The 27,258-nt window shown below is 43.5% G+C and overlaps 1 protein-coding gene across 5 annotated transcripts; it reads left to right on the forward strand.

Moving 5' to 3' along the window:
• The first annotated feature begins 152 nt into the window (after positions 1 to 152).
• On the forward strand, positions 153 to 25,195 carry ep400 (E1A binding protein p400). 5 transcript variants are annotated; one of them, XM_047591333.1, is made up of 54 exons: positions 153 to 340; positions 1,546 to 2,828; positions 2,938 to 3,045; positions 3,175 to 3,259; positions 3,514 to 3,633; positions 5,250 to 5,644; positions 5,754 to 6,053; positions 6,405 to 6,590; positions 6,680 to 6,820; positions 6,904 to 6,982; positions 7,136 to 7,173; positions 7,260 to 7,314; positions 7,392 to 7,481; positions 8,647 to 8,760; positions 8,865 to 9,055; positions 9,130 to 9,307; positions 9,393 to 9,529; positions 9,636 to 9,805; positions 10,044 to 10,218; positions 10,314 to 10,450; positions 10,793 to 10,979; positions 11,126 to 11,289; positions 11,410 to 11,597; positions 12,664 to 12,960; positions 15,187 to 15,351; positions 15,720 to 15,872; positions 16,138 to 16,208; positions 16,340 to 16,629; positions 16,855 to 17,057; positions 17,258 to 17,427; positions 17,702 to 17,898; positions 18,047 to 18,158; positions 18,287 to 18,565; positions 18,682 to 18,756; positions 18,926 to 19,060; positions 19,160 to 19,204; positions 19,299 to 19,452; positions 19,545 to 19,780; positions 19,909 to 20,082; positions 20,176 to 20,223; positions 20,325 to 20,461; positions 20,762 to 20,818; positions 20,898 to 20,976; positions 21,378 to 21,545; positions 21,663 to 21,708; positions 21,785 to 21,891; positions 22,047 to 22,239; positions 22,331 to 22,470; positions 22,575 to 22,775; positions 23,009 to 23,171; positions 23,395 to 23,516; positions 23,622 to 23,783; positions 23,872 to 23,949; positions 24,124 to 25,195. In XM_047591333.1, exons 2-54 carry the CDS (start codon positions 1,581 to 1,583, stop codon positions 24,430 to 24,432), a joined length of 9,252 nt encoding a protein of 3,083 aa, XP_047447289.1. In that variant the 5' UTR covers positions 153 to 340; positions 1,546 to 1,580; the 3' UTR covers positions 24,433 to 25,195. The 5 variants fall into 5 exon arrangements, with proteins under 5 accessions (XP_047447289.1, XP_047447290.1, XP_047447292.1 ...); XM_047591334.1 differs by having other exon boundaries at positions 19,548 to 19,780; XM_047591336.1 differs by lacking the exon at positions 12,664 to 12,960.
• Positions 25,196 to 27,258: the final 2,063 nt, after the last annotated feature.

The following is a 27,258-nucleotide window of genomic DNA, read 5'->3' on the forward strand; positions in this document are numbered from 1 at the left end:
GCCTCTGCATTAGCTGTATACAGATTTGTGGTTATTTTACATTACCTTATGATTAATATAACCATTGACTGTATACTGAATATAACCCGTGGACGTTACCTATTAGAGCTTACGTCATCGTCTCATACTATTTCCTGGAGTTGGTACGACATCCGGGTCACGAGGAAGGTTGCCGCGGCCGCCATGTTGCTGAATGAAATTATCCTAGCTCCAAAACATTGAATAGCCGCTAGCAATAACAATATTTTATTTTTCGCAGATTAACCATTGTTACAGCATGTGGCATATTGTAAATATGACTTAGGACTTACGAAACTGCTACACATCCCCCATATTCCATGTAAGTAACACCGCTTAAGTGATAAACTTAAGTATTTATTTTTTGGCAATTGGCCTGCTAGCAAAAACAAGCTAAGTACTAGCACCAACTAGCACGCGTCCCGTAGCGAGGGTAATTGTTATTTGCTGAAACGACACAGGCAGTATTATTGCAGATGATTCAATTAATCATTTGCAGTCAGATTTAGTGACTCCGTTTCTATTTGACCTAATCATTCAGCCACACCTAACTATTCTGACTGTTGCATGTGTTATCGTTTTGTAATGCTACTAGCTAGCGGTAGCTAACGTTACGCCCCGTAAACTGAAAGTGGGAGCGAACGCTAACGTCGTAACAAGCCATGTAAATTAATGCCGGTATCCATAAATTGCTATTGTAACGGTCGGCTTTATATATGATGTTGTGGTTTTAAAACTACGAGTCTATTACCTACGCGCGGATTTTTGTAAACGTTGTAGTATAAACATAGGTATAATAGGCCAGCGGTATCAGTGCCATCACGGGTAGCAGTAGCGTTAATGTAGATCACCTTTGTTTGAAATACATCTTATCTTTGGACAATTCAGCGACAAAGCACATCATTACTATCATTTTCTTCCGATACTTATATTAATCTACCGGTTGTGACTTAAATGCTTAAGCTGAGTTCACTTACAGAAATTCAAAATATCAGCTTAGCTGTAACGTTATTACATTAAATGCATCTTATTGATTAACGCTGAGGTGTTTGTTCTGAATAGGTAACATGTCTACAAGACACCGTCTCTAAGTATCTCAATATGTCTACGGGAGTGTAAATGCATTTGGAAATTTATTTGTGTATATGATTGAAATTTGTTACATTTTAACACAAGAAATATGTATAACACACGAATAATGTGATATAGAGAAAATCATTTGACAGTAGGCTTTTGCAAATGATCACAACAATGTATTTAATGGCCTGATAAATGAGCAAAGGATTGTAGATAGATTAACCATGCATATCTGACAGTTGAAGGAGTAACTCAATATTTAATTCAAGCACAGACAAGTAAAAATTATTTAATTACAATAATTAAGCATTGCGGAAAAGCTTTTTTCATAAAGAAGTTCAGTTAATTTGGTTACAATGCGGTCCTGTCACAACCAATAAGCATATTTGTGTGTCACATTTAGTAGTAAAAAATCATTCATTGTTGTACTTCTCTATGCCCTTTCCACAGATTATTGTGCTTAGACATAGTAACGGTGTCACGCAATGCACCATGGAAGTGGATCACAGAATATGCAACGACAGATCCAAAAATCCAAGTCTGTCAGTGGGTCAGAGGCAGAGGGGGAACAGCAGCCACCCATGGCAGTTACGCAGCAGCAAGCCACTATTAACCACCCTCAATCTCCTGTGACCACCTTCTCTTCTGCTGCCAGCCCTTCAGCCCCCCAGTCACCCAATTATCAGATTATAATGAGTCGTAGCCCTGTTGCTCAGAACGTGAACATCACATTGCAAAATGCGGGACAGCAGATCACCCTAACATCCATCCAGAACCCAGCATCCCCAGGATTTCCTCAATCTCCGTGGGCCTCAAACCAATACATCAAGGTCACCTCACCTGTGCCCCAGCCTCTCCAACCCCAAAGTCCCACACAACATAGCCCGGTCCCCCTGCAAGGTGTGACGAGGCCTGGAGCACCTGCAACAGCCTTGGGTGTGTGTGGACAGAGTCCAACACGATTTGTTGACGCTAATATGTTAGTGCGGCAAATCGGCGGTAGCCATTTTGTTTACCAGGACGGGACGGGTCTGGCCCAGATTGCCCAAGCCACAACTGGCCAGGTACAGCTGGCTTCTCCAGGGGCTCCGGGATCTGTGAGAGAACGTCGGCTTTCTCAGCCTCATTCACAGACTGGAGGTACCATCCATCACCACGGATCTCAAAGTCCTGTGGCCAGCGGTACCACTCTGAGCAGTCCTGGACACATCACCACCTCCAACCTACCTCCACAGATCAGCAGTATCATTCAAGGACAGTTGGCACGACCTATTATATTTGAGAAGACAGCACAGGGTGTGGTTACTGGAGTAGGAACCACAGCTACAGCAACATTCAGTGTACCCTCCTCCATTCCACCCTCCAGCCCATCCCTCACCAGTCCACCACAAGGGATCCTCAACAATCCTCTTGCCACAAACGTGACTGTGGGCACCATGAAGAAGCAGGTTGCCAAGAAGTTGGAAGAAATTGCCCCTTCTACTCCAGAGATTGCCCAGTTGAGAAAGCAGTGTTTGGAGCACCACACCAAGAAGATGGAGAGCCTAAAAGAAGTGTTCAAAGAATATTTGATTGAACTTTTCTTTCTGCAACACCTCCAAGGGAATATGATGGACTATCTAGCTTTTAAGAAGAAGCCTTGTGTTCCCTTGTATACTTACTTGAGACAAAATGACTTGGACCTTGAAGATGAAGAGGAAGAAGAAGAACAGTCTGAGGTCATTAATGATGAGGTATAACATTGGGCTCTTAGTGTGAGATCGATTAGGAACGTTACTGAGAACTGTACATTTGTTTCATCCAGTGAATATTTTGCTTTTTTCAAATCTGCATCTTTTTCAGGTAAAGGTTGTTACTGGAAAGGATGGTCAAGCAGTTACACCAGTTGCCATAGCAACACAGCTTCCTCCCAATGTTTCTGCAGCATTCTCTACCCAGCAGCAGTTTCAGGTGATGGGGGGCAAATTTGTTTTAATCACTTGTTGCAACAACATTATCCAATTTCTTCCTTAAATTCTATTTGAGAATCATTTGCAGCAGTAAATGTCCCACTGATTCCTTTAGAGGTTGGTTTTGCAGGGACATCAAGGGGCTGCTTCTGGCACTATTACAAACCCTGGAGACATGGATGCCTTTAAGAGGCAACAAGCTATGGCGCAAACAGGTAGGGCAAGGATCGTAGACTCCTGTCTCTCTTTTGTTGCTTTGTTTCCTCCCCGTTTGCTTTGTTTTCTGTTTGTTTTCTTTTCTCCCTCTAATTGCTTCTGCTTTTAGATATTTGGCATCCTGTACTAGCGCTCTGTGTTGAAGTCTTAAACCGAGGATGGAGAGGTGACCTGTAAGGTCTGCAGAAGGTCATTGCTCTGTGCCGAGTGCTTTTTTTTGCGTTATGAGGGTATTGTGTGTTTTAAATCCCAGATCAGGCTAAGAGGCCCCGGATTGACGTTGGTCGCCATGGGCTGATTTTCCAGCATCCTGGTGTAGCTCCTTTAGGATCACCTGGCGTTCCACTCCAGCAACTTATGCCAACTGTGCAAGGTAGGAGTGCTACTACCAGGCCGTTCTGTGTTCTGTTCGATGCTGCTGGACCTATGCCCTTCCCCAGACTAAGGAGATTTTAAAAAGTGAATCCAAACATCTATCTTCTTCAAACTTCAAGCAGCATCAACAAACAGTTCTTCATCCATCTGCTGGATTTCTCAGCAGTCCACAGGAAGTTCAGGCTTAGCTGTGCAAGCATCCGCCCTGTCTTTCATGATAAATGGGGAAGAAGACAAGCCAATTCTGAAGAAGAGTAGCCACTCAGTGGGAAGATGCCATGTCTTATGTTTTCCTTTTTTTTTTTTGATTTTACTATTGTTCACTCGTCGTCATTCATCTCTTCTTTTCTGAAGTGTCTTCCTGTTAGTCGTCTTTATTTGGACTGACCTACCCGTGCTGATGGATTTTCATCAAATTTGGAGGTGGATCACAGAAAGTGAGAACCCTGTGGGAATGAATTCACTTTCCAATGGGTTTTGCTTGTTTTCCCATTTTATGAATCCACGAGTCATGCTTCCTTTTGGTTTCTCATCGTCATTCCCTCGAGTCTTTCCCTCTGCGATTGTCCGTCTATACACCATCAACAAGGATTCAAAATCATCAGCCATCAGTCTTCAAGATTGTCTTTATTTATTTCACGTTCACATTTCGTTGATTTTCGTCCATGTTATCTCACGACATTTTGTTCTGACTTGGCTTCTTTCCCTCAGTCTAAGTAGGAGGGGCATCATTTGGAGGAGTTGTGTTCACGGCACAGGTTTTTGCGATTGTGTGGGTGTGTCAGGGCCAGGTGTTGATGGCGTCTAGGCAAGGTGGTGTGGCGTGCAGGGAGGTAAGGCAGGTGCTGCTTTAGTGTGCACAGCTCCGCTCAGGCCTGCTGTCTGCAAGACCCCATGTGTGTCTTTTTGCTCACCTTTGTCCTTTGTTGCTATGTGAGGCATCCAGATGCCGTGATTTCCGCTAGAATGACATCGCTTCATGCATGCCAAACATATGGTGTTTTTGTGAGTGTTCGCTTTGTAGTATTATTTCCCCTTTATTCTCCCTGTCTCTTTATTTTTAAAAGTACCTTTTTCATTTTCTTTGTAACATTTCTGTTTCTTGTCTAATACTTCTCTTGTTGCATGTATAATTTTTGATGTTTTTTAACCTCATTCTCTCAACATTTGAAATGCAATATTTTGGTTTTGCATTAATCAAAGTAGTATTTTATTTGAGAGACATGTAGATCCTCATATTGATTTCATTTCTTCTGTAATCATTTTGCTGTATGATTTTCATTAGTTCCTGCTCTGGTCATCAAAGTAGTACACTACTCTTGATAAATACCATACATCTATTTCAATAAGGGATGGTTCTGAGGAGCTCCAAGAGCTAAAGCCCAAACAGAACAACTTTTTAATATTCAATTCAGTTTAATATATCCAAGAACTGTCAAAGGGGGTCTCTCAAAATAATAGGAACTAAATACTTAATTGTAAATCCCAAAATACTTGTATAAAACACTTCACCAGTGATTACATGATTTTTCAACTTGATTTTTTTTTACCACTTGTTTCTCTCTTGCTTTCTATACTGCCCTTTTCCCTATACTTTGGTTACTTTATATACAGGTGGGATGCCGCCTACTCCTCAAGCTGTTCACATTGCAGGGCAAAAGCAAAACCAGCAACAGTACGACCCATCCAAAGGACCTCCAGTACAGAATGCAGCCAGCCTGCACACCCCTCCTCCCCAGCTGCCTGGCAGGTTGCCTCAAGGTGCTCTCCCCATTGCTGGCCTGCCCATAACACTGTCTCAGCAGGCTCAGTTGGTGGAGAACACAGCTCAGCCTACTGGTCAGCTCCAGGCACAGGTTAAAATGCAGGCAGGTGGGTCTACCCTCGCCACAATGAACCCCCACACGCAGCTCCAGGCTCAACTGCAGCAGCAGATGCAGCCGGGTCTTCACCTTCAGTTGCAGCCACAGCAGCAACAATCCCAGGCCATTCTACAGTCAGGACAAGCGGTCAGTCTAAATGATACCATATATATTACGTATATATTTTTATATATGATAATTAATTTTTATTATGCTGCAATCGTCCCATATTAACATTTTTTTTCATTCTCCGTAGACGGTGGCACTTGCCCGCCCTGGTACAGACCAGAACCAGCCAGTTCAGAGGATTATGACCAATTCCATTTCAGTGACATCTGTGTCCTCTGCCCCTCTGTCCACTCCCAACTCTACTCAAACACCCCACAACGCAAGTCCTCTCCGACCTCTTGGCTCTAACATCAACACAAGCACACAGTCTAAACTGACTGGAACCAACGGCATATCTGCAGTCAAAATAAGTGGATTTGGCCAAAGTATGACCATGCCGTCCTCGCAGGAGGGTTCTCAAGATAAGCATGTTGAGCAGGCCAAGTTGGTGAGTTACTTAAGCACATTAATTCGCAAAGAGACTGAGAGAGACATGAGCAAATGATTAAAAGTCACGTTTGTAATACAGGCAATGTATTCAAGTGTCATCATCATATTTATTTTTAGTCATCAGACTACTGTCTAATTTTAGTGTTGTTTCTTACTGAAAGCAAAGACAATATTTGCTTTTCCTTTATAGTTTTAATGACATTTGCTAAATTTGAATAATTGATATATGCTTATCTAGTTGAGATGCCTTTGTTTGGTATCTTCTGGTTTTATGCATTGAGTATGTTTATTGAGTCAAGTTTTAATTTTGTGGTTAAACACGCTATCCCTGATTGGGTTTGTTTCCCAGGAGAGTCAAGTGCATCAACGCATCTCTGAGTTGAGGAAGGAGGGACAGTGGTCCGCCAGTAGGCTTCCTAAGCTTGTGGAAGCTTCCCGTCCAAAGTCCCACTGGGACTACCTCCTGGAGGAGATGCAGTGGATGGCAGCTGACTTCGCCCAGGAGAGGAGATGGAAGGAGGCGGCGGCTAAAAAGGTACGGAAGACCTGATAGTTCTCACAACAAAAGGAGCCATCACTGTAGAAATTGAAGTCTTGTTGAATTACAATTGTCTTGTGTCTCAGCTTGTTCGCACATGCGCCCGTTACCACCAAGAGAAGAAGAAAAGTGAGGAGAGATCAGAGAAAGAAAGGGAAATTCATCTTCGTCACATTGCCAGCACAATTGCTCGAGAGGTGGAATTCTTCTGGTCAAACATTGAACAGGTGTGTATGGTTGCTTATTGTCTGTTGTACTTCTGAAAAAGTCATGTTTTGTAGACCAGTCTGAACGATATATTTTTTGTCAGGTTGTGGAAATTAAACTGCAGTTTGAAATTTATGAGAAGAGGCTTAAAGCACTTAGCTTACAAAAAGCTTCAGCCAAAGGTACGTCCCACTGAGCACATACTGAAAATGAAACACAATATTGTAACTCTGTTTCTGGCTTTTACTTTTACGTCTGTTGGTTCTGTTTCAAACCTGAACTCTATTTAGTTTTGTTTTTTGTATAGAAATGACCTTATGTTACTTGCATTACAGTATCTGGTCAATCGGCAGGAGAGAAAACTGATAAAGAAGTAAGTGCTGCTCTGACGTGCAATTGAGTGAATGTAAAAGCACATATTGTATCTTGCATTTATTTTTATGCTTTTTCATATTATAGGAGGCCACTTCAACAAGAAAAAGAAAATCAAGTTTGTCTTTGGTTGATGAAGATGGTATGTGTCAAACAATCAAGGTGTGTGGCAAAGTAGTAATAATCAAATGGATTTCTAACAAACGTCTTTATTTTTAGTTATAGATGAAGAGAGCACTATAGAGGAACAGGAAGGCATGGAAGGGGAAGCAGACCACAAAGCGGAGTTGGTTGACCTTGCTAAAGACGGTACTGACTTTGAATTTTTCTATCCAAGCAGGCAAGATTAAGCAGGGAAAATTGATTTGTGCAATATTCCCTTGTGCACAACATACAGTATATTCCAGGGAATTATATTTTGGTGGTTCTGAGGCGTTTTGGGTGTAAAAAGTATGTGGTTACCACTTCTTTGCTTGAAGGAGTGGGACTGCATACAGATGTGCTCATTTCGTTAAGTACTTTATCTAGGATGCTGTCTCTCACATAATATATAATCAGTCCATTGTTCAAGCTAGACCCCTGGGAAAAAAAAAACAAAAAAAAAAACTTTGGACTTTGGATCTTACATTTTTGACTCATCAAAGTAACCATCTTTGGAGTTCTTCCCAATTTTGTTGCAGAAGTTCCCAGAAATGTGTGTCACTTGTAGGGTGCTTTGCTTTCACTCTTCTGTCCAGTTCATCACAAACCAGCTCCATGGGGTTAAAGTCTAGAGACTGGAACATGGAGACATGGTCCACTCCATGTTTTCAAGCTTTTCATCTTGTTTTTATACTGAGGTAGTTCTGGTAGAGCTTGGACTAGAGTTTTGGGTCATTATCTTGCTGTAGGATGAAGCCCTGACCCAACTATACCAGAGCCCAGCCAGCATGTCCATGTGGGGCCCACAAGGGTTAAAGGGTGGGCCCCACCTGAAACCCGGTCAGAACCTACTTGAGGCCCATATGGGCAAACACAGGTGGGGTCACCATGGAAGCTGCGGACAAACCCACTTGGGTCACTTATCTGCAGCCCAAATTTGACCCTTATGGGCCCCACATGGACACATTGGTTGGGAGGATACTGTGTGCTGTTCTGAAACTTTTGACTGGTAACGTATATCTGAATATAGAAGTGAGTGTGTGTGATCCTCCTCCTTCAAGCATTGAAAAGGTTCAGAGCTAGCAGCACAGAATAGTTTTGCCCCAAATAAAGCTTTTTCTGCCTGGGGTAAGTGAACTTGTACTGACACGCCAAATTGTAGTATATGATATTATGTGTCGTAATGTTAAACACACATGTTTTTAAATTTTAATATTATTTCTACATTTTTGTAGTTTAGGTTTGTCTGCTAAGTTTATGCCACATAAATACCATTGTAACTTGTTTTGGTTTTTGTATTGCTTACTCAAGTGTTGTTGTATGTGGTTTATAGCGGAGATGCCTCTGGATGCTTTGATGAAAGAGTATGCTGGAGCTTATGCTGATAGCTTTGAGTGGCCTCAGCCTAGTCTCCACAGCGACGACGATGAAATGGAAGAGACTGAAGGTGCCTTTGCAATAAAAAAAATTACACATTTCACTTTCATTCCAATGTTTGTATCTAATGTTTGGGAGTTCTCTCTAAAATAGTTTATATTTTTTATTTTCCAGATGTAGGGGGTCCTGCAGGAAGTCCACCTGAGGCAGTGTTGATTGACTCCCTGCTTAGTGTGGACCAGTATCGTGGTGCTGACAAAGCTACTTCCTCTGACTCTGATGGGAAGCCTGGCAGAGACATAGCTGAGGTGGCTGCTTCCACGGAGCTGATCCTGCCCAAGGGCACCTTCAGAACCACTTCATCAGTAAGACACTTAAACTCAAACCCAATCTGACAAGATGCATTTTACAGTTTTTAACTGGTCTTTTATTTCACCAGACCCGTAGCCCAGCTCCTTTTCTGTTACATGGATCACTGCGAGAGTATCAGCAAATTGGTGTGGACTGGCTCGTAAACCTTTACAAGAAACACCTCAATGGCATCTTAGCTGATGAGACGGGCCTTGGCAAAACTGTACAGACAGTAGCCTACATGGCCCACTTAGCTGGCCAAGAAGGTATGTCTCAGTTGTATAGTGCACTTTCTTGTCTTATTTTTGAACGTTAAATGTGACATACCAACATGTTTGTTCTGGTCTGCAGGTATCTGGGGACCCCACCTTATTGTTGTAAGATCATGCAAGTTGCTAAGTTGGGAGGTGGAGTTCAAGCGATGGTGTCCTGGCCTTAAGATCCTCCTGTACCTTGGCAACAGAAAGGAGCGGAGATCGAAGAGAATGGTAATTTTGTGGTGGTCATACACATACTTGTAACATATTATTCACATTTTTTAGCCATGAAAAAAACTGTAATATGTATGTAATTGTATTAACGTATCTCTTCCAGTGGTGGGGGGAAGACAACAGCTTCCACGTATGTGTGACGTCTTACAAGCTGCTGATGAAAGACCAGAGCTACTTTCTGAAGAGAAGGTGGAGGCATCTGGTTCTGGACGAGGTGCAGCTCATCAAAAACATGAAGGAGAAACACTGGGAAACAATCTTTGCTCTCAGAAGGTGAGCTGAGAAACACATCATTTTAAGGTTGTCTTAAATATGGTTTCATTTGTAACCTGTAATGTGAATCATAGATGTGTGTATGTGCAATTAGTTTTGGACAAATTATTTTGCACGAGATCTTTTGTATGTGAGGGATTTTTATCTATCTGTCTATAAAATCAGTTAATATTCTGTTGTGTGCTTTAAATAAATCTCCGTTTACTGAGTAACTGAGATATTTGTTTTCATCTTCCAGTGAACAGAGGGTTCTCCTCATCAACACCCCTCTACAGAATACGCTGAAGGAGCTGTGGACCATGATCCATTTCCTTTTGCCAGGAATCACCAGGCCCTTCTCTGACTTTCCCGTGAAGGCAGGCACCGACCAGAACCAGGACTACTGCCACAAACTGGTCATCCGTCTGCACAGGGTCAGTGTAGCACCTCTGCATTATAATTCATTTGTCTCACCTGTGATGCATAACCACTCATTACATATAAAACATCCTTTGAATTGAAACCATAGATGATCCAGCCCTTCATCCTGAGGCGCTCCAAAAGGGACGTAGAGAAGCAGCTGCCCAAGAAATATGAGCATATCCTGAAGTGCCGTCTCTCCGGCCGACAGAAGAGCCTTTATGAGGATATCCTCACGCAGCCGGGGTGAGATGTTTGCCCCACATGTTTGGTCTTATACCAGAGTTAAGTTTGCCCCTGCACTGAGAGTCACCTCGGTAATTACGATTGATGAATGAGGTTCTAAAATTAGAGTTACATAATTTGCTGTAAATACAGTAGCATGACATTTGATTACAGTATGTGACCTGAGACAGAGGCATTTTTGGGTTGTTTCTACATCCACCCAGGCTGTCAAGTCCGTGAAAGCTATTTGTTTAACTTGAACCATGGAAAAATACAATCTAATCTTTCCTGTACATATTTGGATAGCTTTAAAAATTAACCTTTTTACATAATTATGCCTTTTGTCTTGGTGTGGTCCCATAGATCTCAGGAGGCGCTGAAGACAGGTCACTTTGTGAGCGTGCTTCAGGTCTTGATGCAGTTACAGCGAGTATGTAACCACCCTGAACTGGTGGCGCCCAGAGAAACCAGCAGCTCCTATTTCTGTTCCTCTCTGCAATACAACGTGCCGTCTCTGGTGCTGGGAGCTCTTCAGCATGACTCAAGCAAGGTATACACTTGTGATGATGTAACCCTGGCTAACTCCTTGAATGTAATCAGTCGATTACCAAAAATGTGTGAAATGTTTTTCAGTAACTCATAATCTGCTCACGTTAATCCATTTCCACTGTTTTATCTTGTCTTGTGACCTTGTAGAACCTGTCCATATTCGATCTGATCAATAATGAAAACAGACTGACTCGGTATCAGACTGAAGAGGCGGTGCCTAAACTTAAGATCACTCAGCAGCTCATAGAGGAGATCTACACTGGTCCTGATCCACCCGCAAGGCCCAAGCCGTGTCCAATAAAACCCATGAGGTCAGTAATGAAACTGTAATAAAACCTTAGTGTTTTTTTTTATAATTCTCTAAAACATAACCACATTATTGTAATATTGATATTTTGACATTCACCACAATGTGGCCTTTTTTTTATTAGGTTATTCCAACCGGTACAATATGGCACAAAACCAGAAGGTCGTCTAGCCACCATTGCAAATGCGGTAGGTCAGCGCCCTCCGACGAGCTCTCCAACCACGAGCACCTCTTCCTCCACCACCAGCCAGCCAGGCCAGACCAGAGGCAAGTCCCCTGTCACCACTGCAGCAGCTACACCTACTTCTCACGGTATGACCATTTCAGGAGAAGTACACATTTAAGGACAGGAATGTTTTCTGTCACCGTGGCAAATATTTTTCAGACGGTGTACACAGTAAACATGTTATGCTGCATGATTGACTTTAAATTAACCTGATCTGTTACGTCACGCATGGAAAATGTTAACACTTTGCCCATACAGGCATATATATATTAGGATAATTGATACATTAATAAATGTACATATACTATATTCACAGTGCTGCAATTTTTACAGGTCAGGTTTTAACCGTACAGTTTTCATGGAGAGGTTTGGTAAATTTTTTACAAGCCCTAGAGGTTTCATGTGTGTAAATTTCTACTTCCATGCAGCAGTGGTGGGTTGGTGACATTGTTTTCCTCTGATGGCAGCACGGCCATTAGGGTAAAGTTAAATGTCACACTTAATTGTGCAGAGTCGCCACAGATTCCCTTACCCTGCGTCCCCGTCCCTTAGCAGCTCAGCAGTTACTAGCCCTGGTCACTGTAACTGCTTCGTGAATAAAAACGTATTCGTGGTACTTCTGAAATTTCAAAGGAGGATAAAGTAATAGCCACAGTAGACTACTAGAAAAGTTTTTCACTGTGGTTTCAATAATTTGGCTGCTACTGAATGCACACTGACGGATTAAACTAATCTTCTAGAGCAGGATAGATTGCGTGCCATTGGAAAAAAAAAATGTTTTCTATCATTTATCTCTCGCACCTCCAGAACAAACAGCAAGACAAATGTCATCTTTTTTTCTCTCTCTCTCTTTTTTTTATTGCAACATGCCCTCATTTCAGTGGCACACATCCACAGCCATGCATAACATTGTCTGAATGTCTTGTACTGGACGATTCAAAACCACAAACGCATAAACCGTTACATCCCAAAAATGTATCATTAGTCCGATGGCAACATTTCTTTCATCGGCAACGCCATATCAATACTTCATGTGTTGGCCCACCACTGCTGAGTAAATGTATGGAAAAACTGTTTGATCGTACTAATATGACTAAATATTGGGTCACCCCTAACATGGAGTCCCATACCCCATTGCCTTGTACTTCACAGCGGTTGGAACAGCTACTCAGAGAGCCCAGGCCGCCCCTCTTGTCAGCATCAACAACACTGCAGCCTCCACTGTAACCTCCTCTGGGAACAGTGGCATTGGGAAGCATGTGCTGGGGGCTGCACCTGTGGCCTTGGGCCAGACCTTAGCTGGCACAGTTGTGGGATCCATGGCTCCCATCAGTCAGCCTGGATTATCACAGGTCCCCCGACCAGCCCTGGCCCCCAGCCATGCCATCCAACCCAGCTTATTGTCCCAGAGGCTGGTTCTTACATCCCAGGCCCAGGCACGGTTGCCTAGTAAGTGGCCTGCCTTCCCCTCCGTCTTAAGTATCTCCCCTACACGTCTGGTCTACAGTACAGGCTGCTCTACACTGAGGCCTTTACTTGAGGCACTGCTGATATGTGTTGAGTCTTAACTCTTCCAGAGAAGTGGCAATGGTGGTGCAGCAATTCTCGCCAAATGCAATCAATCGTTATGCAACTCATGGTAGAAATAAACAAGCCTTATAAAATTTGATCAGTGGCCATATCAGCAGCATCTCCACAGCCTCTGTGTTCCCAGTTTCTTTCTTGAAACCTGCATGTACACTATGAATGACCCATTTATGTTCCACTTTACTACACTATATAACTTTATTATTATGTGCTCCCCCTTCTTTTATTCAATTTTTCCCTAATTATTACTAATATTCTTTTGTTTCTTCCATCAGCCCACCTGCAGGAAGAAGTCCCCAAACTTTGTTTTTTTCTTTGCTGCTGTTATGATTTTCACTGCAAAGCATGTGTAAACGGTCACGTGGTTTATTAAACCCTTTCTGCCTCAAATGTGAACAGAGAAACCTTTTCAGTAACAACACACAATATCTGACTAGTTTCCAAGTAATCTCCATGTTTTCTTACACTGTAGTGGTCGAGCACTGTGTGCTAATATTAGCGCATAGTGCACAACTAATATAATTTAAGCCTTTAAATGTTACTATTTTGAAGTAAGTACCTTTTAAACAAAACTTAAGCCCAGCAGGCGCCAGGTAGAATTTCTGATGGTTTGTGCACATACCTACGTCAGTGGCACGTTAATTCAATTGAACTTGTTTTCGAGATTCTTTTTAAATTATTTGTTTGAATCTGATGATCAGGGTCAAACACTGAACATGGCTTCAGTATGTCTCAGTCTAAGAACGATGACAAAGGATGTCACAGTTTAATTTTTGTCACTCACACAACAATGCATCAACATAAATCAATGAAAATGATGATGAGATGTGATTCTACTAGTAGCAGAGTGCTATGGAGAACAGTGTGGACACCACATAATTTTTCCTGATGCTGACACTTGAAAGCTTCTGTACAGGCAAAGCTGAAAGCAGCCACCAGGATATGACATTCCACACCAATGCAAACTCAAATAAGGCCTCAGCATTTCAGCTGACAGCGCTGTAGACCTCACAGTTACCTGCTTATAGAAGGAGGTTACCAGAAATCCAAAACACCATCTCAAAATGTGTTAAACTAGTGTTTTTTTGTTTGTTTTGTTTTTGCATTAGAACATATTTAACTGAAAAATAACATTATTCAATAGTACTGTGTAGTTTGGACCTTTTATAGGCCTGATACTTTAATTGTCTTCACCCTGGGTGTCAGTATTAATGTGCCAAATGATGGGTTTCAGGCAAATGAAAAATGGTTACAAGTGTACAGTAGCGTTACCACTTACTGCACTTAAACAGCATGCAGTCTTGATAAATGGATTACTTATTTCTACACAGAAATGGTCAAGTAATTTTTTCCTCTATTGTTATAAATGAATGTATTCAATAAACTAGAGAGTTAAATACATTTTGGTGTCTTAAAGTAGTTTCTAAAATAGGCATGGTACAGTACTGCCAGTAGTCCACTGATGGGAAGAGGTTTTTGAACGCTCTGTATAGTAGGTACCTTACAATGGATATCTAATAATATAATATAGATTTGTTTTAAATTATGCAAGCTGTGTTTTTCTTTTTCTTTTGGTTTACATGAACTTTTGAAGATTTATGTCTGAGATCCATTTAAAGTGAAGAAACATAAAAATTGAATTTAAAGTCTAATATTTATCTTGCCATTTGGAAAAAGACCTTTGTCAATTTTCATTTGTTTCTTTACACAATAGTGTATTTTCTAATGTAAGATCAATTAGAATGAGTGCATACCATCACTATAAAACAAATAGGATGTTGTAAGGTCATTTTAACTCCATTCTCAGCCTGTTCTTCCTAGTGTGTTTGAGGCTCTCTGTCTCACCTGAGGACTGTCCTTAGATCCATGTTCTTCTCCCTTCAGGTTTTGTTAAAGTAGGAGCTGTTATGATTCTGTTGTGAAGAGGAGTTGTGCTCATTCGACTGATTAATCCACCCTGGTTCTGCATGTCTTGTCTCCTTTTCACCCTTTAACTAACTAAGCGTATTGTTTGTAACTGTAAAAATTCCAGTGAGCTTCATTCAAATCTGGGTTAATTTAAGTGTCCGTTCTTCCTTTTCATTAAAGGTGGAGATGTAGTGAAGATAGCCCAGCTGGCCAACATAGCAGGCAGTCAGAACCGTATCTCCCAGCCAGAGACTCCAGTCACTCTGCAGTTTCAGGGCAACAAGTTCACTTTGTCCCCCAGTCAGCTCCGCCAACTCACAACTGGACAGCCCTTGCAACTCCAAGGTACATTCAACAGCGTACATCCAATGTCACACTTTTCTCAATGCTTTTTTCATTTGTTTTGTCCTTGAGATATGTAGATGTAGTTCACTATAGTTCCATGTAGTTCCACAACTGGAAATAAAGACTGTGTTTCAAGTAATTCCTTTAGAAATGGGTTGGAATACACTAAATTTGGTGATTTCTAATACAGAAGTCATCCGTTAGATTTTATTGCTACTAGTTCTTTGGTGTGTTCATCTCTTTGCAGAATTCCAAATGGCATGAGAATTGTTCTTTTCGTCACACACAAATTGTTCAACTTTCGCGTTTGTCCTAGGTTGTGACAAGACAACTCTTAACTGGTTGCTCCATGTGTGTCATGTATTTAGGCAACATCCTGCAGATTGTGTCAGCTCCAGGGCAGCAGCTAATTAGGCCCCAAGGATCCATGGTAATGCAAACAATGCCTGCAAGTGTTCCTGCCTCCAATGCTTCATCTACTCCTGGAACACATCATCCTGCCCTGTCAACTGCTCAGCAAGGTGACTGATTCAAGATATTGCATCATAGAATCCAGACTTTAGGGGGCAAACATGCTTGGGAACGGTTTGATTGCGTAGTGTGAGTGTTTTTTGGTAACACAAACCAGCCTCTGTAATGTAAAAGTTGATGAGTTCTTGTGTGATGTAACATTCTACTTTTCCTCTTTGAATCTGTACTAAATTGAACGCTGCCATTTGAAATAGTGGTGCTTTTGTGAACTGATTAATTGTATTCATCTGCTGACATTGTACATTTCATTTTAAGCATTGGGTGGGACTACAAATGCGACGTCGGCCCCCACAAAGCTCACTACTCCAGGCCACGGCGGTTCTCAGGTCCGTACACAACTTTTAAGCAGAAGCTACATTTACAGTTTGATGTCTGGTTTTACCTATTGAATAATATTAGTGCAAGAAGTTTACAGAATGAATAACGATCCTATCGACCATCTCGCTTTAATGTGCAGGAGTCTTCAGAAGAAAAAACTCAACAGCTGAAGGAGCGTTTGAGGCGCCTCTTTGAAGCGAATGAGCACCGATGCAACCGAAGGGTGTTGTACGGGTCCGACCTGCTCCAGGCCTGCACTTTGAGCTCAGAGCCTGCTCACTGTGCTCTGACTGCTGGAGGCTGGAGGTGGGTGGGAAGAGAGAGCTGCCTCCGGGCCCAGAGAACCTGTGTGGCTACCACCTCTACGCTGCAGTCCTCTCTGATCTCTGTGGAGGACCGCCTGGAGGCTGCCAACAGGCTTATCAAGAGGTACTTGAGTTTAAAATTAAATTTTACATTATTTATTACGTCCCATGTTTCTATAAATCCATTCACTGTGTTCTTTTAACTTTGTAGCCGTGTTGTTAGAGTTGCAGTGATTGATAGATGCAGTATCTTTCCAATCTAAACCAAACACTTGAAGCCTTTTGGAATTAACAACATAGAGATTTTTTTCCATGTCTTTATTTCTGTCTTCCCTCTGTTGTCTTTTAGGCTTGTATGTGTGGTGTCTCCAGCTGTAGCTCCACCTCCTCAGCTGTATGCGGCAAATCCCTCACTCCCATACACCCTTGAGCGGAAGTCCCTTCACCGCCGGCTGCTGGATGCCACTGCCCCCCACAGTGCAGACATCCACCACTTGGCATCTAGATGTCTGTTGTATTACCCTGACTTGCAGTTAATGCAGATGGACTCAGGTTAGTCCAGTTTGCACCAAGTTTGCAACAAGCAGCACCAACCAACACATGTGCAACATAAGTATCATGAAGATGCTCATGTTAATCTGCATACTGTTACTGTACAACCAGAATAAGCGTCTCTGAGGTTAACCTTGCTGAAACAACAGAAACATCTGATTATGCCAAGAATAATAATGCGATATTTTTATTTTTCAAAGGTAAACTGGAAGCTCTCGCCATTCTGCTTCAGAAGCTTCGGTCAGAGAGTCGCCGTGTCCTCATCTTCACTCAGATGTTGAAAATGCTTGACATCCTGGAGGCCTTTCTAGATTACAGGCAGCTCACTTATGTGCGCATCGATGAAAGCTTCACTTTTGATGAAAGACAGGTAAAATCACCAAAACATTTAAAACTGCTTCTTCCTCCTTTTTACTGAAATTGAGTCATAACCACTTACATCAGTAATGGAGACCCAAGGATGTACACGTTAAATGGATCCGTAGCTACCTTTTAGTGTTGGCCCACCTCTCTAATCTCCTTAAATGTGTTTCTTCTGTCTTCGTTCAGCATTAAACTTTTAAACCTCATTAATTTGTTATCATCAACTTCTTTCTGAGCGTTTGCCACACTCTGATCACCTACTTTGTGTGGTCTATCCGCAGGAGAACATGAAGAAGTTCAACAGGAACAGGCAGGTGTTCTGCAGCATCCTGACCAACCGCTGCTGCTCTACAGTTGGGACTGTGTTTGATGCCGACACCATCATCTTCTACGATACAGACCTCAACCCGAGCATGGACGCCCGCACACAGGAGTGGTGCGACAAAATAGGACGTTCAAAGGATATACACATATACAGGTGATATTATAAATACAGGGGAATCTGTTTAAGTTTTTATTTATATGTTAATCCATCACCAGTGAAACACAAGGCTACAAACTCATTCTCCTTTAACAATGATACTGGGGGACTTTGGGGTTGATTGTTTTGTTTGTTTGTTGTCCAGGTTGGAAAGTGGGAATTCCATTGAAGAGAAACTGCTGAAGAATGGCACCAAGGACTTGATCAGAGAAGTGGCTGCCCAGGGTACTGACTATACCTTGGCTTTCCTCACACAGGTAAGATGTTGCCACTGAGTATCTTTCCAAAACAAGTTTCTTTTTCATTGCTTAAAGCCGCAGTACAGAACTGTGCACATTTATGTCCAGGAACCAAGATCTCACCTGAGTGTTTGTGTGTTTTGTAGCGGACAATCCAGGATCTATTTGAAGTGGAGGCTGGGTCCGGGGAGAAGGTGGAGGAATTTGTGGTTCTTCATCAGGAGCCATCTTCCTCTGAGGCCATATCTCCCAAAGTAGCGAGACCCTACATCCAGGCTCTCCACAGCATAAACCTGGATGCCCTGCCAGAGAAAGAAGAGCAGCAGCAGCAGGAGGAGAAGGAAGAGTCGGCAGAGGATGACCCGGAGAGACATACTAAAGAAGAGCCTGCTCAAATAGAGGAGTTGAATGCAGTCATGGAACAGGTAGTTTCACTTTTATGTGACTATTATAAAACTACTGAAAGCTAAAAATGACAGAGGAATAAAATGAAATGCAGTATTTCCATTAATGAGTTTACATCTGTTTATCCCTAAAACAGCTTACACCTATCGAAAGATACGCCCTGCATTATCTGGAGTACCTCCACATCAGCGATGATGAAACTGCTCTGAAGGTAACTGTGATACAGCCAGAGATTTGTTTTGAATAATATAGACTGTATCTAGATATTTACTGTAAGATTTAGTTAAACAACCAGTCATTTCAGCTCCTCTTCGCTGGTTTTTCAGTGTTAAATTTGTACATTGATCAAATTGACTGATGCATGTTTTCTTTTTATTCAGGAGCAGTTGGAGTGCTCTAAGAGAGGCTGGGAGCTGCAGCAGCTGAAGAAGCTAAAGGAGGAGGAGGAGGACCAGCAGGTGATGGAAGGAGATGAAGATCTCTTTACCTACACTAGAGAGGATGCCTTCAACATGGTGGGTGTCCGCCGGGATCTCTTTGAATCAAACAAAAAGTGGTGTGTGGATTGTGCTACACCTGTTGATGACATGAATCATGTCTGTGCTCTTCAACAGGAGTATGTATTTGATGCAGAGGATGGCCATACCGAAATTATGCCGGTAAGACACCAAAATAATTAGAGAATCACACAATATTACAAAGTGTTTTTGAGTATGACCATGTTCTGACTTTTTCTCTCTTTTTCCAACATAGCTTTGGACTCCACCAACACCACCGCAGGATGACAACGACATTTACATTGATTCTGTGATGATGCTCATGTATGACACCACGCCCATGCCAGAGTCCAAACTGCCACCCGTCTACATCAGGAAGGAGCATAAGAGGCTCAAGATGGACCCCTCTGGTAAGAGATTTGTCATTCAGGACTAAATCTATATTTCAGAAGAAATTCCACTTATAGGGTTTTTCTATTCTTACTCGGATGTGTTTGCTCAGCAGCAGCCAGAAAGAAGAAGAAGGGACACGGGGAGACAGTCATTCCTCCACGCTCGCTTTTCGAAAAGGCCAGCATGCTGAAAGTTCGTCGCGAGGGCAAGGACCAGAAAAAGAACTTCTCCCTCAAACAGCAGGCACCCTTTGCCAAGCCCCTTCCCTCGCTGGTTAAACCTGCCATGGAGGCAGGACAGGACAACCCAGAGTGGCTGATCAGTGAGGACTGGGCTCTGCTCCAGGTACTACTGCTTATGTGGTGGCGTGATCATCTTTTTTTCTTTCAAGATGCAAAGATGGAAGAAATGAGTTCATGTTGGATTCCAGTGTCACAGGATGAAACACGTGATCACTGTTGTGTGTCTTGTAGGCTGTAAAGCAGCTGCTGGAGTTGCCCTTGAACCTGACAATCGTGTCTCCCGCCCACACACCTAACTGGGATCTGGTGAGCGACGTGGTGAACTCCTGCAGTCGCATCTACCGCTCACCCAAACAATGTCGCAACCGCTACGAGAACGTCATCATTCCCAGAGAAGAGGGCAAAGTAAGGAATACGGAGTCACTCTACTTTTCTCTTGAATCTAGTTTACTCGCCTTGTGATTTTTTTGTCTAATCTGTGTCTTCAATTATTTCCAGTTGGTGTATGAAGCAAACCCCAAGAAGAAAACCAAGAGCATATACAAGGTGCCTCCTCCCGCTGGGTCTTTGCGTTGGATAAATGAATCCCTGAAGTTTCGTTTGCTCACTTTTATTCTCTGTTTTGTGTGTATCACCTGTGTTTGCAGTCTAAGAACAGCCGCCCTCTAAGGACATGTCAGATCTACACACAGGATGACAATGCCACTCACATTCAGCTCTACAACAGCCGCTTTGAACTCATGAAGATCATCGCCAGCAAAAGGAGTCCACCAATCAAACCACTGTGAGTACTTGGCGATGTCCGTTTACGATGCATTGGTCTTGTCAAGGAGCTAATATCAAAACACAAAACAAGCAAAACAAAAAACACTTTTAATTCGATATTCACTCCCTGATTTGTGTAAACTGATTTTTAATTGCAACAATTGAATTATTGAATGTGATGTCATCTCTTGTTGATTTTAAAAAAATCTTGAGTTGTCGTTATGTTATGCAAGCGACATAAGCCAAAACCTCATTAATGAAAACCATAATAAAATAGTGAAATCAATCATTCAAACGTAGTAATTTGTTGAACTTACAGGCTCGGCATGAATCCATTCCAGAAGAACCCCAAACATGCCTCTGTTCTAGCAGAAAGGTAAGTTAATGTCACCGTTTCACACTACAAACATTTATACTTAAAAAAAAAAACCTCAACATCTTTTCTTCTTCTTCAGTGGGATCAGCTACGACAAGCCTCTGCCTCCCATTCAGGTGGCATCTCAACGTGCTGAAAGGATTGCCAAAGAGAAAAAGGTGATTGTCAGTGGTGTGTTGCTACTTGCAAATGTGTATATTTATCCAGGTGCAATTGTATGTACTGTGCAAGTCTGTTTTTGTGTTATTTAAAATAACAGGAGAGAAGTTTTCATAGCTTATAAATCAAATTTAATTTAGTTTGAAGTGCAGCCTTCACACCTGTATAAAGCCAAGGTAGAAACGATTGTTGCTTTTATTTGAGCAGGTATCCCCTTCAAGTACAGTTGTGTACGATCCACATAAAAAAAGTGTAGTCATGCGTCTTATAAAAGTACAAAAGTTGTAAAGTGAGGCCAAACGAGATCAACACATTGGATTAGGTGATGATCTCCATTCTCATCTTTCGTGACATGTTTGCAGTTGCATTGAGGTCTTGTGCGCTGTGTGTCTGTTTTCAGGCCCTTGCAGAGCAGCAGAAGGCTCAGCAGTTGGCCCAGCAGCAGACAGGAGCTCCCCAAGCCCAGGCTACACCTGGACAGGCCCAGACTCCTGCCGCTGGCCAGGCTCAGGTCCCTCAGGCTGCCGCCGTAGCTGGAGCTGCTGCTGTACCAAATGCAGCTGTACTGGTAAGAATCGCCACCAACATGACTCTACATACAGTGAGATCCAAAACAAACAATTTAACCCACTGAAAGCTTTAAACACATATGTTTTATGTGTTTTTTTTTTTTTTTTTTTTTTAGGCTGGAGCCATAAAAAGCGCTGCTGTGGGCACGACCATTCAGGCCGGTATGCTGACACACATATGGCTCATATTGCGTAGAAGTTCTGTTCCAGCAGTTCTTATTTTTCTTTGTCTCTTCAGCTTCTGTAGGGGGGAATGTGATTGTGAACACAGTAGCTGGAGTTCCTCCAAGTCCCTTCCAGGCCAACAAACGCCTGGCATCTCCAGGCATACCAGGCACCCTCTCTGTGAGTCATGTTTGCTCAACTCAGCCAACTACTAACAGGAATTTATTTTTAATAACACAAATAGGCTTTGGGTTGGAATTAAACCACTAAACTGGACCTGAGGTGATTAAAAATGTTAAACCCTTTGTTTACTGTTATTGTTGTTGTTGGTCCAGCCTGCAGGTACAGCTGGAGCCCAGGTGGTCCATGCACAACAGAGGGCTGTAACAGCCACCGCCGCCCCGGCTGAAGTGGTCGCCATAGCCACAGGTCAGGGTGTTCGAGCTGTTACACCGGTGACTACACCTGCAGTAGTTTCTACCACGCTGAGTCCAGGCCAGTCCCAGACTCGCCCACTGACCGCACCAAGTACTGAACTTAACATGAGCTTTTCTATTTTCACAGCTGCCCATTACTTTTCACAGATCTCACTAGTCTGCTGTCCTCCGTCTTTGCACAGGTATGCAGCTGCAACAAGGAGCGACTTTCACTCCGGCGCACCTGCCCTTTCTCCGGCAGCAGCAGATTCAGCAGCAGCAGCAGCAACAACAGCAACAACAGGCTACTTCCACCCAGATCAAGACTGTGGCCAAACCCGCGGTACGCCATCATCATCTTTGCATAGTAGCTACGCAGACCTTTACATTTCATCTTGACTCTGCTAAAGTCAACATATCATGACTTGGTAATATGGGATTTTACAGGAGATGTTAAAACTACAAAAGCATAAGTTGCAGCTACAGCAACAGCAGCAGGTAGCTGCAGCAGTGGCAGCGGCCCAGGGTCAGCAGGCCTCCCAGGTGCAGCCTGCGCAGACCGCCCAAGTTAATCCCCAGCTAGCAGCCGTGGCAGCGCCCAGACCTGGAGCTGTACTGGCTGGCACCAGCCTGCAGTTGACTAGACTGGTAAGTCACTTAAATAGATTTACTCTAAGTATTTGATCGTGTTATTTGGATTCACCATCTGAGTCAAAATAACGTGGCTGACTTTTTACAAAAAACGTAATCGTTCTCACGATAATTGAGCAGTTATATTGTACTGAGTTGTTGTACGGTTTAACAAAAACATTGTCTGTTGTACTTCATGTGAGTGACTGAAGATATGCCAGCTTTAAAACTAATTGTATTTACGTTCACAGGCTCGTGTTCCCACTCAGGGCCCAATTCAGGCTCAGGCAGGACAGACGGCTCAGGTGACCCTCACCAAGCCTCCTGTGGTTTCTGTGTCATCACCTGGAGTCACTACACTACCAGTCACTGTAGCAGGCATTAGTGTGGCTATTGGTCAGGCCCACAAAGCAGGTGTGTTGAAAGTCTTGGTTTTGTTTGATGATAAACTGGTTAATTATAACAGGCATTGGCGACTATGTAATTGAAGCACATCCTCATTGTTCTTGCTCAGTATGCTGAAAGAAATTGTGTTGAACATCTATTTATCATGACAAAACATGATGATTATCATTATCACAATCATGCGATACGTCCTGAAGTCCCACTTTGTCGTTTCTCTTGTCCTCTCTCGTAGGTGCCCCTGTGCTGGCGCAGTCCTACCCAGTCCAGCAGCTGATTCAGGTGAAGAAACCACCAACTACAGCCCAACAGAAAGCAGGGCAGCCGCAGCAAGGACAGACCACAGTACAGCAGAAGGTAAAAACACCAACAGTCATTGGATTTTCATTTGGTTAAGAGTCTGTCATCAGTTCAGGAGAATTGGAAGATGCGGCCTCTGCATTTACTCTGATTGTGTTGTAGATGGGCGCACAGCAGGTGACAGCTCAGACGGCTCAGTCAGCCCAGCAGCTGCAGCAGAAGGTGACCTACGCTGCCACCACACAACTCCAACCAGGAATAAAAACACAGTTCTTCACGTCCATTGCTCAGGCCGGAAAGCCCACCGGAGCCCAACAAATCCAGGTATGTCATCAGAGGCACCTACCCTCACATTACGCATGTTGAAATCAACGATGTGTTCATGCGTTGACATGAGGTTTTCTTGAATCAGGTGGCTAAAATCCCACAAATGGTGCAGCAGCAGCAAACTGTGGCTAGCATTCAACAAATTGTGTCTTCTCCCCAGCAGGTAAGACTTTAAGGCTGCTCATTGCTCATCTGTGTGTCATATCCCTTCAACACATGGTTCCTGTCAGAGACTTTTACCTCCTTATAGGCTGCACATCATCACTTTTTCCTCAGCACTGATAAAATGCAGTGGAAAACCACCTAGAAATGACACACTTGCGTTGCTTCTCCTCAGATCCAGGCTCAGCCTCAGACCAAGGCAGCCACTTCAGCTCCCGCTCAGATGCAGATGATTTCCGCTGGGGCGACGACAGCGCAGGTGCTCCAGCAGAAGATCATCCAGCAGCAGGTGGTAACCGCTGCCGCCTCGCCCCAGATCCAGACGCCTCCCCCACACAGTCCCGGCCAGCAGCCCGCCGCACCCGCTGCCGCGGAGTCCCCCGTTCAGCAGCCCGCTCAGCCCCAGCAGGCCGCTAAGGGTCAAGCTCGCCAGGGGGGCATCAGGGCCAAGACCCCTGCCAAGCCCAGTGGTGGGAGCAGCTAGGAGACGCGCACAGATGAAACTGTATTTTACAGCGTGTTTTTCTGCAGTACGCATGTACAGCGATGGGGGTCGCGTGTTCTTCTGGGTCCTGCAGCTACTGAATGCAGACTGACATCCAGTCACATTCGTAACCACGCCAAACCCTCGCTTTACCCCGACGTCTCTAATCCTGAGTTCAACTTAACGTCAGTTGGGAAATCGATCATATGTCTGCCCATAATTCTGGTGGGATCCATAACTATGTCTCACTAAGTCTGTTTCATTTGTTTAAAGTATGGAAATAACTTTAAAAAAAAAAAAAATACCCCCCTCCCCCTTCACACGCAATTAGTCCATCATCAGACAAACAGCAGTCATGTTTCTTCATGATCGTGTGACTCCACAGAAGTCTGAGGCTGAGGATTGTGGCTAATTCTTGGGGATGAGCTCTCCATTAGAATAAATGTATTCATATAAGTCCCTTTTACGTCTTTGTTGTCTATAGATACTGAATGGAAAATTTATGCACGTTACTTTAGTCATTTGTTGTTGTTTTTTTTATTTCAGCAAATACACTGTAAACATGTACTTTAGTATTTTGTGTTTTCTCATAAATTGTCTTTTTTATTGATGTCAAAGGAAAAAAAAACTGTAAATATCAACAAAAAACATTTGTACTTGTAAAGTAGTTGTGTTTTCATTGGATTTTTCAGCCTAATTGTAATAAAGTGTTTTGTTTTTATACACAAAATCATCTTTTCCTTTCATTAAATTGTCATAAGTACTTTGGAATCTTGTGAATTCTTGTAACGGCGCACGTTCAGCGGTCCTGTTTTCACGGCCTCTTATGGGCTCCAGGACTTAGAGGGCCGTGGTCATTCTTTGAATGAGAACAATTCTTTTTTTTTTTTTCCATGCACATAAGTCCTGGGGGGCAGGTAGGATCTAGACTCTTAGGTTTCTGCTGCACTCGAACACCGAACAGAAGTGAAGATGTCAAAGGCTGCTGTGTTGTCTCTAATGTTATAGTTTCAGCTAGGTTTGTAGTCAGTCTAGCAATTTGCGAGGTGGAGACAAAGCACAAAGCCCTCGCACTGCAATAATTGAGCCGCCATGTGCACAATTTAAGAAATCGGCTTACTTAAAGGCAACACAGATTTGTGTCCGGCCACAGGGGGTCACTGTTGCATCAGCGTTACCTTGCCCCGAAGAACATCCACTACTACGCTCGATTTTCCAGCTCATTGAAATTTCCTATCTGCTCCTCAGTGCACGCCCTGCGTCTCCTCTCTCCACTGGCACTCGGTGGCTGGTCCACATTCACCACTAAACGACTGAGACAAGGGAGGTGAGGTGGAAGAGAGGGCTAAGAGATGAACAGATGGGCAAAGCTGGTTCCTTTGGCCGGGACGTCGGTCCATCCCTCAACCCGTGCTTTTTATTTACACTCAGAAAACGCAATTTTTAAACGGAAGTTTTTGTTTGTTTTTAACAGAGCGAAAGAGTCAGCAACGCAAAGCGGCTTTAATGATCCTTCGCTGTTGGAGAAGGAGCAGCTGCCACGGTTAATGAGAATATGAATCACACCAGTTCATCACAAGCATCACACCTCCTCTCTGAGCGTTGACTTTCGATGGAGAGAGCTCTCTGTTCTCCGGCTGTCACTCAAGCGGCAGTTTACAGCGTGAAGCTAACCGAACCTTTCGCACACGCAGCCTTTCCGCTCTGATTTTAAACCAGAGGAACAACGCAAGCTCTGTGATCCATGAACTGAGAATGACACATGCAAAGCTGCCAGTTCAGCGTGGAGACTGCCCGCAGCAGCACTTTGGAGTGCACGCTTGTATTTTAATATATTTTTATTCCCCGTGAAAAAGCTTCACATGAGGAGGAGCCGTCTCATCTCCCAGCTCAGACACTAGCCTCCCTCCGTGTCAGTGTTTACCTCAGCAGAGTCTTTAGAGCTTCTGAAGAGAGACAAATGAGAGTGCGAAGGATGAAGGCGGCTCTTTCGTTGTTGTGTGTTTTCCCCGCATTTGCACAGAGCCCCTGAGCGCGTCAGAGAGCAGAGAGGAGGCCTTTGAGTGGCAGCCTCTGAATGCGGGGATGATACAACCATTACGTGTGTTGACACAACTACAGTGAAGAGATCAACACGCCGAGGGCTTTGTTGTTGCCTAAGAGACGAGCGGGGCTGAAGGCAACTGATGCAGAGGACCGGGTGTGTGTTTGTGTGGGGGTGGGGGCGTGGGGAGGGGAGGGGAGGGGGTTCCAGGTACGGTAAGGATACGGCGGCGCTCAGGCCTGCAGACGACTGAGGCTGTATCCACAGTCGATCAGTCTCTCTCCGGTGATCACACGGCCCCAGGGGCTCCCTCCTAATGATGCTTCTCCAATGATGCCAATGATCACCGCTACTGGAAATGAAACAGGCCATCTATACTGAAAGGTTTCCATGGCAACGAAGGGCGACCCCCTCCCATCCCTCCCCATCCCGCCCGCCTTAGTGCAAATCAGGGGCTGGAACAATGGTTCATGTGGCACACACTTGCAATGCAGCCTTTGGGATTCTTCGATTCAGCGTCTTTCTGAATAGACGAATCACGCTAGTGTACATTAAGGAACATTTTGTTCTCTGCTACTTCTCCGCTTCCCAGTAAAGCGTTTACCCTTAGGTTACTCGCCGACTCTGACACACTGGCAGCGTTAATGTAAAAACCGTCACGGCAGTTTTTGGACGCTATTAAAAGACTTCTTCTCCGATCTGTACTAATAAGGATAAGAGGGGAGGTGATTTTCTGAGACGACCAAACCTCTGCAATGAGACGACGCTGCTCCATTTAGCCA

Source organism: Mugil cephalus, chromosome 8, assembly GCF_022458985.1.
Source record: "Mugil cephalus isolate CIBA_MC_2020 chromosome 8, CIBA_Mcephalus_1.1, whole genome shotgun sequence".
Lineage (NCBI taxonomy): Eukaryota > Metazoa > Chordata > Actinopteri > Mugiliformes > Mugilidae > Mugil > Mugil cephalus.